Genomic DNA, 13,389 nt, shown 5'->3' on the forward strand with positions numbered 1-13,389 from the left:
GCTTCTTTCGCTTAACTCATTGCTTTCAGGGCCTGCTGACACTGGCTTGTCTCGGCACCACATAGCACTGTGGGTGATACCCCATGGTGGTGCTATCTCACATTTTGTCAATCTGGATTTTTAGGTTGTTTATGCTTTCTGGTGATTATAAATTCTATGAACACATTGGCTTACTTTTTAAAATACATATACATTCTTCATTTTTCCTTACTGTCTATGCTGTGTGCGCTTCTGTGCTTGGTTTTCTGCGAGCTCATCGGACCACTTCATGCTGTGCCGTGGCTGTACAGTTTTTGTTCCCTTGGCGCATGTGGAGGGTTAGGGTTCTGTGCATCCTTAACAGCACTTGTTACTGTCTGCTCTGGTATTCAGTCACGCTGGTGGCTAACGAGGTCTGCGTGTGCATTCAGGTTGCCTTTCTGTAATGGCTAGTGATATTGTGCATCTTTTCCTATGCCTGTTGGCTGTTTCCCTGCTACCTTTGGGTGAAGGTCTACTTGAATCCTTTGCCTAATTTTAGATTGAGTTATCTTTATTAAACTAAAACAGATTTTAATATATTCAGATGCAAGTCTTCTGTTAGATACAAGATTTGCAAATTTTTTTTCTTTTTTTTTCTTTTTTTCTTTTTTTTTTTTTTGACTTTTGAAACACAGTGAGCCAGGCTGGCCTTTAGCTCCCATCCTGTAGCCTCTGCCCTCTTGAATCCTGGGATCACAGGCATGGTCCTCCATGCTGAGCCTCTGGTTGCCCTTTCTGCCTTCTCAATAGTGTCCTGCTAAATTCCACATCACTACCTTGGTTACATTTGCCATTTGTCCCTGTTTCCACCTACAGCACTTGGACTTGGTGTTCCTTAGTTTAGTGCAAACACTTAGGTTAAATTGTTCTTGGTCTTGTATTCTGGTGCAGGTTTCTGCCTCAAGAGCCAAGAGCCAGGTTCCAGAAGTCTCCACATAATGACTTTTTTTTTAACCATACAGAAAATAGTTAAGTTTATTATTTTTTTTACACTTCTGATTTTATTCCCCTTCCAGTCTACCTTCCGACTGTTCCACGTCCCATACCTCCCCTACCCCCAACATAAGAACTTAATCCTAAATAACTCTTCCCTTTGCTACTGTGATCTTTTACCTCCAGTACTGAAACAGGAGCACTCAGGGGGCTCCTATGAAGCATCATGCACCTGCTCCCCCCATCATCTATCTGACCTTCCTACCTTCCTCCATCTCTGGTGGGTATGATGGTGTGAGCCCTTCTTCTCTTAGACAACAGGTGGATATCATTGTGGAGAGGTGGTCTAAATTAAAGAGTGAGGGGTGGGGATTTAGCCCAATGGTAGAGCGCTTGCCTAGCAAGTACAGGCCCTGGGTTCCATCCTCAGCTCTGGGAAAAAAAAAAAAAAGACAAAACAAATTAAAGAGCCTATGACTTCATTATCAAAACATCCCTCTTTCTGATCACAATTGCAGCAAGATTTTCTGTATACATTAATTTAAAAGTTCAGATGGAATTTTAAAGGACTAAAAATAGTAACTACCATTTCCTTCCCATTTGGGGGGCTAAGCCTAGGACCTTGAGCATATATAGGCACATCCTCTACCACTGAGCTACTCCCAGCCCCAAATACTATTTTCAACATGAAGAAAATAAGGATGACTTAATACTATCAAGTTTCAAGACTAAAGCTACCACTGCAGTCAGGATGATTATGTAAGTCGGAGGAACAAAACAGAATCCAGAAATAGCACATATATGTGGTCAGTTATTTTCATCAGACGTTCCAAGGAAGTGAGGACTCTCTTACAACTAAGGAATGTCCAAGTGCAAAAATGAGAATATTAACATTAGAAGAAAATGCAAGACAACCTTTATCACCATCGGTTACATAGACTTCTTCTTAGTTAAGGAAATGAAGAACCTCACTTAGAGAACCTGTTTGTAAAATAGAGTGTTTCTATTGAAGGATTTACATCCAGAGAGTCATAGCCCAGTAAGACAGTGGGCACAGGGTGGGTCAGGCGCTTTGCACAAGGTTCAGTGGCACTGCAGTGTCATTGAATGATGCAGGTTAAAGCAATTGTGCAAACCCCTAACCCAGTACAGTGAGCCAGCGAATGAGGGTAGCAGTGCGAGTGCGGGGCAGTGTGGAGCAGCTGCAGCTCTGTGCTGTGGAGTGTGGCATAGGAGGACACTGAAGACAGTTGGGGGGAGGGTTCTTAACTGTCTAGTGTGGGGGGTTGGAAGAGTAGAGAAGGGTAACAGAAAAAAGGACCCACAAAGTGGCCAAGTTTAGCCACAGAGTACAGTGCAGTGATTGACCTCATAAAGAAAGCAAAGGATGCCTGATTAAAGAAAACTACGGTCTCAGCGTCTGACGTATCAGAAGCAATGTGTTGATTTCCCCTAGGGCTTTGTAAAAGCGCCTCACCTTTAAGCGTCTTATTCAGCGGAACCCCACTCCTGTTCTGAAGCATTATATTTGTGTTCTGTGAGCTAAAGACATCCAAGTGATCCTTTCTAATAATGACTTTTTTAAAAGCTTTGAAAGGCTTTTGTCTTCGTTCTGTTTTGCTTTAAATCAAATAAGTCTTAGTTGTACTAGAAATAATCTTAGTAAGATACTTAAAAACAGTAAATAAATAAATGTTTCTGTAGCCAAAATGCCACTGGTATTTTGTCTTATCTGGAAGAGGTTGTTTATGCTTTAATTGTTGTTATAATGCATTGCTTCATTTTAGCTTCCTTGAGCTGCCCCTTGGAATAACTGATCAAAATCAGTGGTTGTAGTAAATCAGGATCTCTGGCTAGCTACGGTGGGCTTCCCTGTGAGGATACCCATGATCTAGCTGCTAGCAGCTACCCCTTGTCTTTCTGTGGTTGTGGGTGCTGTCCTTTGCTGGCTACCACCGTAAGGAGACCTTCACATCAACCCCTAAGAAGCGTGAACGCAGCCCTGGGGCTGTCTGCTGAACCTCACATGTCATGAGCACGGTGTAGTGATACCTGCTGTGAACACAGGCTGAGGGATGCAGCCAGCCAGGGCCACACCACCATCTCAGCCCTAGTTACTCCTCTATTGTATCTTGAATATCTTGGGGAAAAAAAAAAAGCAACGTTAGGGCAGGAAAGGATTCTATTTTTGGCTTAGACTTCCAGAGGGGATAGAGTCTATCGTAGCATGGGAGGCATGACAGGAAGTTGAGGTTGGCCAATCACATTTCAGCTGTGCACAGGCAGCAGTGAAAGAAGGAATAGGTGGAGCGAGCCTGTTCCCGGGGAAACACTTCTAGTATGGCTGCACTTCCTGAAGGTTCCGGAACCTTTCCAAACAGTGCCATCCCTCCGCAGACCAAGTTTAAGCACATGAGCCTGTGGGGAAGGCTAGGAGGGTGGGGCACTTTCTCTTCAAACTACAGCAGAGGTCAGAGGACAAGAGCTTATTGGGTGGCATGGGGAAAAGAGGGCATCTGCTGGTTCGTGGGCTATAATCTGTCATTTGGGGCTGCTCTGGCAGGTCAGATTCTAGTGTGGTGTTTCTTCTTAGCTACCTGTCACAGGTGTATGGGAGATCACAGTACAAAGTGGTTCATTTTGGGAAAGATAGTGCTAGATAATACTAGAAATGAAAACTCGGTTGGACCCCCTTACCCCAACACACACATAGAGTTTCTCTTTGTGCCATCTAAGTTGTCATCTTTTAATGTATGAAACCACCTAAAATAACCAGCATTTCAGATACCGTGCACAGCATGGGAAGACACTCATTAGTATGTCGAGTGTCTGGTGTTGGAGTGGCCATCTAACCACAAGCTCCTGGAGGGGTGAACCTGCAGATTATAGATAGAGGCCAGGCCATCAGGACACTCTCCTCACCACCACCACCTCCCCATCCCCAGCCCACATACCGCCCTTCCCGATAGGGTACTCACTGTGCGCAACGTGCCCAAGTGTCTGCCAGCAGCAACGTGGGATTGAGGTGATGTGGGATAGCTCAGGGTGGCTGTCCTAGCCTCACTCCCTGGCTGCTGTCATAGGCGACCCCCCACTTGCCTTGCCCTGAGATTTTAGTAACATTTCATAGACGTCAGAGCATGGTCCTTGCCACCTGGACCCAAGCACTTTTACCCTTCTGCATGTCTGCCCAGGAGCACGGTAGCAGTAGCCTTTGCCTCATGTGAAGGGGCATTAGGCCTTTAAGGATGTGCTGATGGTCAGCGTCAGTAAACATCAGTCATACTCGGGAGTCTAAGCCATATGAAGAGTGCTGCTCTTATGTGTGAGAGCCTGTGATCCACATGGAATGCCCCAAGTGTGCTGGGGAAGCATGGTGCTTCTTGACCGGGTATTGTGGCTTTGGGCACCTGGGAATTTGGGTCGTCTCAAAGTGTTAAGTGCACGTGGTTCCCATTTCATCTGTTTTTTAAGATTGAACTTTTCTAATTTACTCTCCTCCCCATACACACACGCACAGACACTCTCTCTCTCTCTCTCTCTCTCTCTCTCTCTCTCTCTCTCTGTGTGTGTGTGAGTGTGTGAGTGTGTGTGTGTGTGTGTGTGTGTGTGTGTGTGTGTGTGTGTTAGAGAGACTAGAATTCTAAAATGGTCTCACTGGGCTAAAATCAAGATATAACAGGTCTGTGTTCTTCTGAGCTCTCCAGAAAGGATTCTCCCTGGACTTTTCCTAGCTTCTCACAGCTGTTCACATTCCTGGCTTGTGGCTTCCCTCTCCGTTGTCAAAGCCGGCAATGACAGGTCTTTCTCATGCCACCTCACAGATTCTGCTCTCCTGCACAGAGCACCCTGTGATTACACTCTGCCCACCCACACAGTCCAAGACAGTATTTTTATTTTGAGGCGAGCCAGTTGGCAATCTTTGTCCTGTCTTGCCACATGACAGTGTGTGTGCTGGTTCTTGAGAGTGGAATGCGGACAGTAGTGAGAGGCCATTGTTCTGCTGATTCTAAAATTGTATGGGGTGGTTTTGCTTTCTTTCTAATCTAATCTACTAACCCACCTTCTTCAATAGTAGCTGTTTTTGGGTAATGAGAACATTACTAGCTATTAGACTCCATGCTCTCTCTATTCCTCTGTTTTCAAATACTGTGGTCAGGCTCATAGGTAAGCTTGGTGGGTGTAGGCACTTTCTTATCCTTAAAATTTTAGGGAGCTTTGAATGCAGGTTCAAAGATGGCACCACTGCTAGCCTAAGCTGTTGTTGGAGGGAGGGAGGGAGGGAGGGAGGGAGGGAGGGAGGGAGGGAGGGAGGAAGCCAGCCAGCCAGCCAGCCAGCCAGCCAGCCAGCCAGCCAGCCAGCCAGCGGCTTCTAGCGGCCTGCTCAGCTCGAGTATAGGTTCTGTTAGTTCTCCAAGAGATGGAGATCTCAGCTTTTAGTCACACAGGGTTTGAGCGGGTGATTGAAAGGAAGAGTTTGCTGTGGGGCTGTGCGCACAGGATCTCACAGGTAGTTGGTAAGCAGGTCCTAGCAGGATCCCAGTAGCCAACACTTTTGGGGTGTCTGAGCCCTTTGTGTAGACTTACGCATCTCTGAGGCTCCTGCCTACTGCTGATATGTGCCTCTGTCCTCCCAGGTCCGAGCTCACCAGCTGGTCTTGCCACCATGTGATGTAGTGATCAAAGCTGTAGCTGATTATGTCCGCAACATCCATGACACGTCTGACCTGGATGCCATAGCTAAAGATGTTTTCCAGCATTCACAGGTAACGCCACAAACTGGAAGTGCAGCCTTTGTCAGAGGGTCATGATCTGAATCACTTCACCTTACTTGTCAGGCCTGGGGCCTGAACAGGACAGGGGCTAACACAGGTAACACCAGAGTCTGGGGTGCTCCTAAGCGCCCTGTTCATGTGATGTATGTGCTGAGGGTTGTTTCTGTTTATGGGTCAGGCTTGGCTTTTTAGTTATTGTTGGTTTTTTTTTGTTTTTTTTTTTTTTTGTTTGTTTGTTTGTTCGTTCGTTGGTGCCAGGGTCTTTCTGTGTAGCCCTGGCTGTCCTTGGACTCACAGCAATCCACCTGCCTCTGCCTCCTGAGTGCTGGGACTAACGTAATGCATCAGCATGCCAGGCCCATGCCTGAATTTTAAAAGATAAACTGCATGTTGGTCAAATAGTGTTATAGATTGCTGATTTGAGTTTTCTGTTTCAGGAGGTGAAGCATGTGGATAAGTCAGCTTAATAGAGTGGATGAGCTTTGGGATGGTCCTGTTCTGCCTTGAGCCTAAGCCACGGCAGTCATGCTATATGCCTGTGGTCTGGGACATTCATTCCACCTGCTGTGGGATTGTGGGATTGAGTGGCGGATATCAGAGCCTTTGGAAAGTCAGAGACCAAACAGCTGTTCAGAGAAGCCATGGAGCCAGTGCGCAGCTGCCAGTGTGGGTCTGCTTCTCCCTTGGGGTATCTGGGTGCCGTTGCACACCAGGCCAGACTGGAAGGAATGGAGCATAGCCAGGCGGTGGTTCCACAGAACCTTGGTTCTCCTCACATGAGGAGAAACAAATTTCTTCTAGCCTGTTTTCAGTGAAACAGCTCTCTAGTGGGGGTAGCAAAGGCTATACAAGCCTTGGAGAGTGGGGAGTGGCTAGGGCTGAGGTGCTAGGAATGTTTCATTTGCATGAAGAGTTCCAGGTGCTTGCTGGATGGTCCTGATAGGGAGAGAGGCAGTTCAACCTGTAATTTGGCCACCGGGCTACATGACTACCTCAAGGATGGCAGAGGTGGGGGTCTATACAGGCTACGTGCACCAGCCATACAGGCTATGTGTACCAGGTGGTGCAGGCCCAGAGCAGGAGGAAACAGTCCTACTCCTGCTTGTCTCAGGACAAGGTTTTCACAGTTCAGAGGTCAGGATGTGTCTCAACTTCACTCTTGCTCTGGACTGACCTGCCCAGCTGGCCAGCTTTCTGGCCTCCCCTCAGCCCTGCTGCCAGCTGAGAGCTCTACCTCTGACCACAGTGCTTTAAATTTGCATTCATTTTTTGGGTACTAATCTTTTTGTGTTTGACCTGAAGGTTCTCATGTCATTCTACATTTTTACCTAACCTAAACGATTCCAGATCATTCATGTGCTGAACTATGATAAAGGTGTTCATACATATGACCTGTGGTATAACCAAGGCTTTCCTACATCTGTTTCAGTCTAGAACAGATGACAAAGTCATTCGATTTAAGAGAGCAGTTGGATATTACTCAGCAACTAGCAAGCCTATGCCATTTCACCCACCACATTACTTACGTAAGTAAACAAAACCTCTGTGTGATTGTATAACCTTGTAAATCCAGAATGTAGTATTCTCCAGCAAATTCCATATGCTTGTTTTATTTATTTCTCTGAGATGAGGTCTCACTATGAAGACCAGGCTGGGCTTAAACTCAGAGAAATCTGCCTGCCTCAGCCTCTGAGTGCTGGGATTAAAGATACACACTACTACATGTAGACTTGTTCTTGGGTAGTATGATTTTCTGTGTGGCCCACTTCGTTAGTAGTTCCTCAGGGGATGTATAGACTTTAAGAGAAAAGGAGAGACCATGGAGACAGGCTGGCAGATGACAGCAGAGAGTCCTCTGAGGACACAAGGCAGTTCAGGGTTGGCAGTAGCCTCTCTTGCTGTTGCTGCTTCTCCTTTTCTTCCTTCTTCTCTTCCTCCTCTCCATAGTCCCCTTTTTCGTTACAGGAGGGCAGGTTTATAAAGAGATAAGAAGAGGGGTAACTCAGCCTGGTGATAGTGTTTGTTCATGTTAACACAAGTAGGGATGTTCCTGAGATATATGTGGGAATTAGACTTAAACACAATTCTTTTTGTTTGGTGTGTGTGTGTGTGTGTGTGTGTGTGTGTGTGTTGTGTGTGGTGGTGGGGGTGGGTGCATATGTTCCATGGTTTGGGAGTTAGTTCCCTCCTTCTGTGAGAGCTCTGAGGATCAGTCTTGGCTTGTCAGCTTTGTGTAGCAGGCACCTTTACTCAGACCTGAGAGAATTAAAGCATGGTTTTGTCAGTGTGCTAGGCATGGCGAACCCACATTACAGATAATGGGTTTGGCATGACAGGTGGGAGGTGGGTGAGTCAGTGTAGCCTGTCAGACACTGTAGCTGAGGGAGTGAGGTGGGGGTGAAGGGCTCAGGGTGCCTGGCCATCTGTTCGTTCAGTTGCACATTGAACAATTCATTTTTCTGAGTAGTCAGAGTAACGTTTCAGAATGTGAGCCGTACCACACTAAAACCCCTTCCATGCCTTCCCGTCAGGCCCATGGCATAGTAACTTTCTTGCCTTGAGTGAATTAAGCTGGCTTCTGCCAGTGGTTTTTGCATCAACTATTACATATGGTGCTTCTTTCCTTGACTGCCTTGAATTTAGGTCAGCTAGTGTATGAGACTTGCATTTGAGTGTCTCTGAGGGCACAGAGTGTTTTACAATACTTGGTGGCCTTGCCTTTATACCCTCTTCCACCTGCGGAAAGTAGGGCCAAGGGAACGAAGGCCTTCAGCACCCCCAGTGGGTAACTACTTGACTGAATGAATTAAATTCATGAATCTTTGAATTGGAGGAGTGAAGTAATGTGATGTGCTTTAGTATGATTCTTGGAAAAGGAGCACACTTTGTGTAATGGGACAGGTAGATATACATTGTTTTACTAGGTAAGCTAAGCTATATCTGCTGTATGCTTTGCACATAGAAATGTTTCAGAATTTCTTGTTTGGGTGATAGAAAGCATGAAATCAACATGACCCTGGGTCCGGCCCACCTAGTGCAAATACTTGCTGCAAGGCCTCGGGCTCCCTGCCGACTTATAATGACACACTACATGCAAATTAAAGGGAAGGGGTACGTGAAGTAAATGTTGGCTCTGGCAGGGTTGGAGCAGTGTTTCAGAGGTTAAAGAAGTGACAGGTTCCCAGCACCCCTGTCCGGCAGCTCCAGGGGATCTGCTGCTTTTCTTCTGGCCTGCAGTCATGTGACATCTGACTGTACACACAAAATAATAGAAATACAGTTTGAAGAGAGTCTTTGGTTTTTGTGTTAATCTGTTTTGTTTGTTCAAAGGAAAGTTTGTGCTTTTTAGGGAGGTTTTAGTTGTTATATTCAAAAGTAGCATGGCCCAAGTGACCATCTCCTGAAAGTGACAACTGTAACCAACACATCCAGGCCATGCTCTCATTATTCAGAAGTTAGTGGGGGTTGGGGTTCACAACTTTAATCTGAGCACTAGGAAGGCAGAGGCCTTGGAATTTGAGGCCAGTCTGGTCTACCAAGTGAGTTCCAGGACATCCAGGGCTGCTACACAGAGAAACCCTGTCTTTAAAACAAAACAAAACAAACAGAAAGTTAAATAGAAAAGGTCAGCTACCATAAATTAACCAGACTTTGTACAGTGATTCCAATGATAATGTTTGAGCACTGCTGGATTTTATAGCATATTTTGTCCCTTCTCCTAGCTGTGACTCTGAATTACCATAGAGTCTCTTTAACAGGTGTAGTGGCTCTGGCTTCACACTTGGAGGGGAGCTGGTAGGCTTGTCACTTGTGCGCAGATGCATGCGTGTTTGGTGTGTCCGCACGTGTAAATGTGCCCTATGCGTGCTCGTGCCGAGTTCACTCTTCCCTGCTGTTGGACAGCAGTTTTCTTGTTCAGTACAAAGTGGGATGCTGTGCTAGACTCTCTAGTGAGTGAGAGCCAGGGTCAGAGGCCTGCTGTGGCATTTCAGAGCTAAGAGCTGCAGTCTGGAGAGGAGAATTCTAGAGAGTTGGTAGCTTGTGAGGCTCCTGGATCCTGATGGAACTGGAGAAAGTGAGCCGTGATCTGTGCTTCTCTTTCAGCCTTTTTGGGCTGCACGGTAGCTCTCAGGAAACCCTGTGTCCACCAGGTTAGGCCAGTGAGGGGGCTAGTGTTCTCATTTATAGTCCTGGTTTGACTGTAACTTGTATTGTTTAAGAATCATCCCCACAGTTTGGTCTTGGAACTTTGCTTTCAGAGAGGCAGAGTGAGGAACTCTGGGAAGGGTACGTACTTGGCTGAGGAAGAGGTGGTCATGTGTGCCTTCATTGCCCAGTGCTGTTTAGAGCAGAGGCTAGAAAAGCCCTCTGATCTTAAGAGAGCTAAGTTTCAGAGCTCTGCCTGGTTTTATTTTTCACTTTTATAACAAGATAAGGAAACTATGACCTCTGGAGCCACATGTTAAATTTGAATTTCTAAAGGTTTCTGGGAAGAGGGGCAGCTGAAGGGGGCAAGGTATATGGGCCCTGGGCTAACTCGGGGGTATCCTGGGGATATGGCATTCTCTTCATACTTGTCTTATTATTTTCTTCATGTATTGATAAAACAGCCCGACCAAATCCATTTGGAATGCCTGGGATGGTGCCACCATATGTTCCCCCTCAGATGCTCAACATTCCACAGACTTCTCTGCAAGCAAAGCCCGCGGTAAGGTATCCTCTGAGTCAAGTTAGTCCTGTGAGCCTTGGACATGCATTGTTTTTTTAAATTCTTGTGTTGATAGAAAGGATAGATACCAGTTTGTCAGATTAGAAATGACTGAAGAGGACAAAACTAATTCAGCCTTGCCTCAGGCCCCGCCAGCCCTATACACTGATTTGTGTTCTGCATTTCAGGTCCCACAGGTGCCCAGCCCAGGGGGCACCCCAGGCCAGGCTCCATACCCATACAGCCTCCCTGAGCCTGCCCTCGCCCTGGACTCTAGCGGGAAGAACCTGACAGAGCAGAACAGCTACAGCAACATTCCTCACGAGGGGAAGCACACACCGCTGTATGAGCGCTCCTCGCCCATCAACCTGGCCCAGAGCGGCAGCCCCAATCACGTGGATTCCGCCTACTTCCCTGGCTCGTCTACCTCGTCCTCATCAGACAACGATGAGGGCAGTGGAGGGGCAACCAAGTGAGTATTCAAGATCACAGAGTGCTCTGGTGCTGCGAACTGAGGGCTTCCTTCATTCTGCAGCCCAAAGTTGTCTACCACAGGTAGGTGCTGTTTGACCTAGGTCGTGCTGTTTGACCTAGGTCTTGCTGTTTTAGCCCCAAAGCTGGAGATCCCAGGAATCTGGGCAAGTTGGAAAGTAACTTATTTATGTTGTGGCTCAAATATGAGGGTTGCTCTGCGGTGCCACCGGCCCATCAGGTACATCAACTCCCCTGACACCCTGAACCTTTGGGTTTCCTGGAGAAGAGAGCCCAAACCTTCCCTTCATCCAGACTCAGCAGCTAGTTAAAGGGACATTCTTGAAACAGCACTGTTTGCCTGGCCAGAGTGTAGAATGCTGCCTGGATTCAGATGAGACTTCTTCCTAGAGAGCATCAGAAGTCACAAATGGACAGCTGATTCAAATTGGATTGCAGAAATCTTAGTGTATCTCCCTTGTCCCCTAAGGTATTCTGTTTGGGAAAAGGGAAAGAATTAATTGTCTTTCCTGTGAGTCCAGTGTCCTTTTGCCAATTTAAGCACTGCTAATGGGACAGATAACTAGGGCAGGCTACTGCTGTGAGACTGCCCAGCAAGGCTGGTGGGCGCTGCGCTTGCCTTTGCACTCAGATGTGAGAGGTGTGAGAGGCAGTGCTCAGCGTTTCTGCAAGTTTCCCCTGGTGTATCTACTACAAAATGGGAGCTGATGCGTGTTCACCCGGGTCAGTGTTCACTGAGTCTGCACATCTCGTCTGGAGCAGAGAAATATAAAATTGATAAATATTCACTGCCTGTGTGTGCACAGTCCAATGGAAGCAAAGAATTATTATCCAGTATTTGTACGTTTAAAGGAATTATTTAGCAGGTTGATACGTTTATGATCTTTTGAATTAAAGTTTCTGGATTGCCATGCCAGAAATGATCATTTTAAACAAGCACCCCGTGATTCTCCTCACATGTGAAGGCAACTGGCAGGTAGTCTAAGAAGCTTTTGGGTTCTGAGACACTGCACTGGGTCTGAAGACGTAGGTATCTGTACAAGGAGTATGTACTGGCAGAAGGCAGAAGAAGGAAGCTGTAGTCTCTGAGCCTTGCAGAGATAGGGCTCCAGAAACCAGGTCTTGTCCAGGCTAGTCCTTGGACAGGTGGGTGGTGACTGCCGAGTGTGGAGGGTGGGCATTGAGAGTGCCATTCTCAGGTTAGGGTAAGAGTGCCTTCAGCTCATTGCTGTATTAAAGACTCTGCCTGGCTGCTCCTGGGTTCCCAGAACTCTCCCTGTCTCTTGTCTCCTGAGGTTCCTGTGAACACTGTCATGTACTATTTCCTATGCATCCTGTTCCTACAGAAGGATGTGGACCTCTCATCCTGGCAACTAGCGCTTGCTACTGTTGTAGGGAAAGTGTCTTTCAGGAAACTTGACCATACACCCTCAAGGCTGGACTTCAGGTGTGTGACTGGGGGACCTAATTTCTTGAATTGGTTGCCTCACTTAGGACAGTGAGTATGAGATTGTGTTAGGAATGTGAGGTGGTGGCGAAGGAGGTAGGGTGCCTGTTCCTGAGGCCCTGGACCCTAAGCTTTGCTAGTGGCAGATGCTGTGATACCCTTTGGGTTTATGAATGGGATGCTGGGGTCACAGTCCACGGGGTGGGTCTTAGGCAGTTGTGGGAAATGTATGTAGGGCACATTATGTGCCGCATATGAGAATAGCTTGGTGCTCTTAGTGGCTCTGCACACTGGGCTGTATAGTAATAACTCCAGCTGCTCAGAAGGCCGACGCGCAGGCTCTCATGGGCCTGAGTGCTCAGACAGCGTGGGTGGGATGATGAGGCCTTATACCAAAACATAAAGATGACGTCAGCTTTGTATCTTCATAATAAATAAAACCCATACTTCCAGCATGTGGAATCTGAGGCAGGATTGCAGTGTGCTCTGATGGTGTGCGGTGCTGGGGACAGTCTATAGTAGCAACACAGATGGGAATCTAGAGAACAGAGGACAGGTTAGGTGCTGGTCTCTCGGCCTGGCCTTGCAGAGCTGATTGGTCCCCGGCCTATAACCATTTCTACACTGTAAAATAGCAAGGAAAGCATTCCCTCATAATTACACACCTCCCTCTATGTGACCCTTCTTGCAGCTGTCACCCCCAAGACTCCGTCTGTACTTCTGCCCAAGCACGATACACCCTGTAAACACTCACTTGTTAGGATGAAATGCAAAGGCAAAGACCAGACTGTCAGTTTTTAATTTAGGAACATCTCCATATCACATTTTGTGTGGTACTTACTTACCATCCTGGCCTGGAACCATAGCAGACTTTGGTCTAGGACGACGTACAGAGTAAGTGGTTCTAGTTCCCCCAACCTTAAGTCAGGCAGGTGATGGATGATGGGGTATGTTACAGAAGAAATCAAAAGCAAGAAAAGTTTCCTTCAAATAATAAATATTTTTAAATGACT

General features: G+C 46.8%; 1 protein-coding gene across 2 annotated transcripts in view; it reads left to right on the forward strand.

Moving 5' to 3' along the window:
* The window catches only part of Fam120a (family with sequence similarity 120 member A), an 83,588-nt gene that overhangs the window by 29,760 nt on the left and 40,439 nt on the right, over positions 1 to 13,389 (forward strand). For both annotated transcript variants that reach the window (XM_087590004.1, NM_001191816.3), the window contains 4 exon segments: positions 5,592 to 5,720; positions 7,159 to 7,255; positions 10,340 to 10,437; positions 10,626 to 10,909. In XM_087590004.1, the coding sequence (XP_087446130.1) occupies positions 5,592 to 5,720; positions 7,159 to 7,255; positions 10,340 to 10,437; positions 10,626 to 10,909 (608 nt within the window).

The sequence above is a fragment of the Rattus norvegicus genome, chromosome 17, assembly GCF_021556685.1.
Source record: "Rattus norvegicus strain SHRSP/BbbUtx chromosome 17, alternate assembly SHRSP_T2T, whole genome shotgun sequence".
Lineage (NCBI taxonomy): Eukaryota > Metazoa > Chordata > Mammalia > Rodentia > Muridae > Rattus > Rattus norvegicus.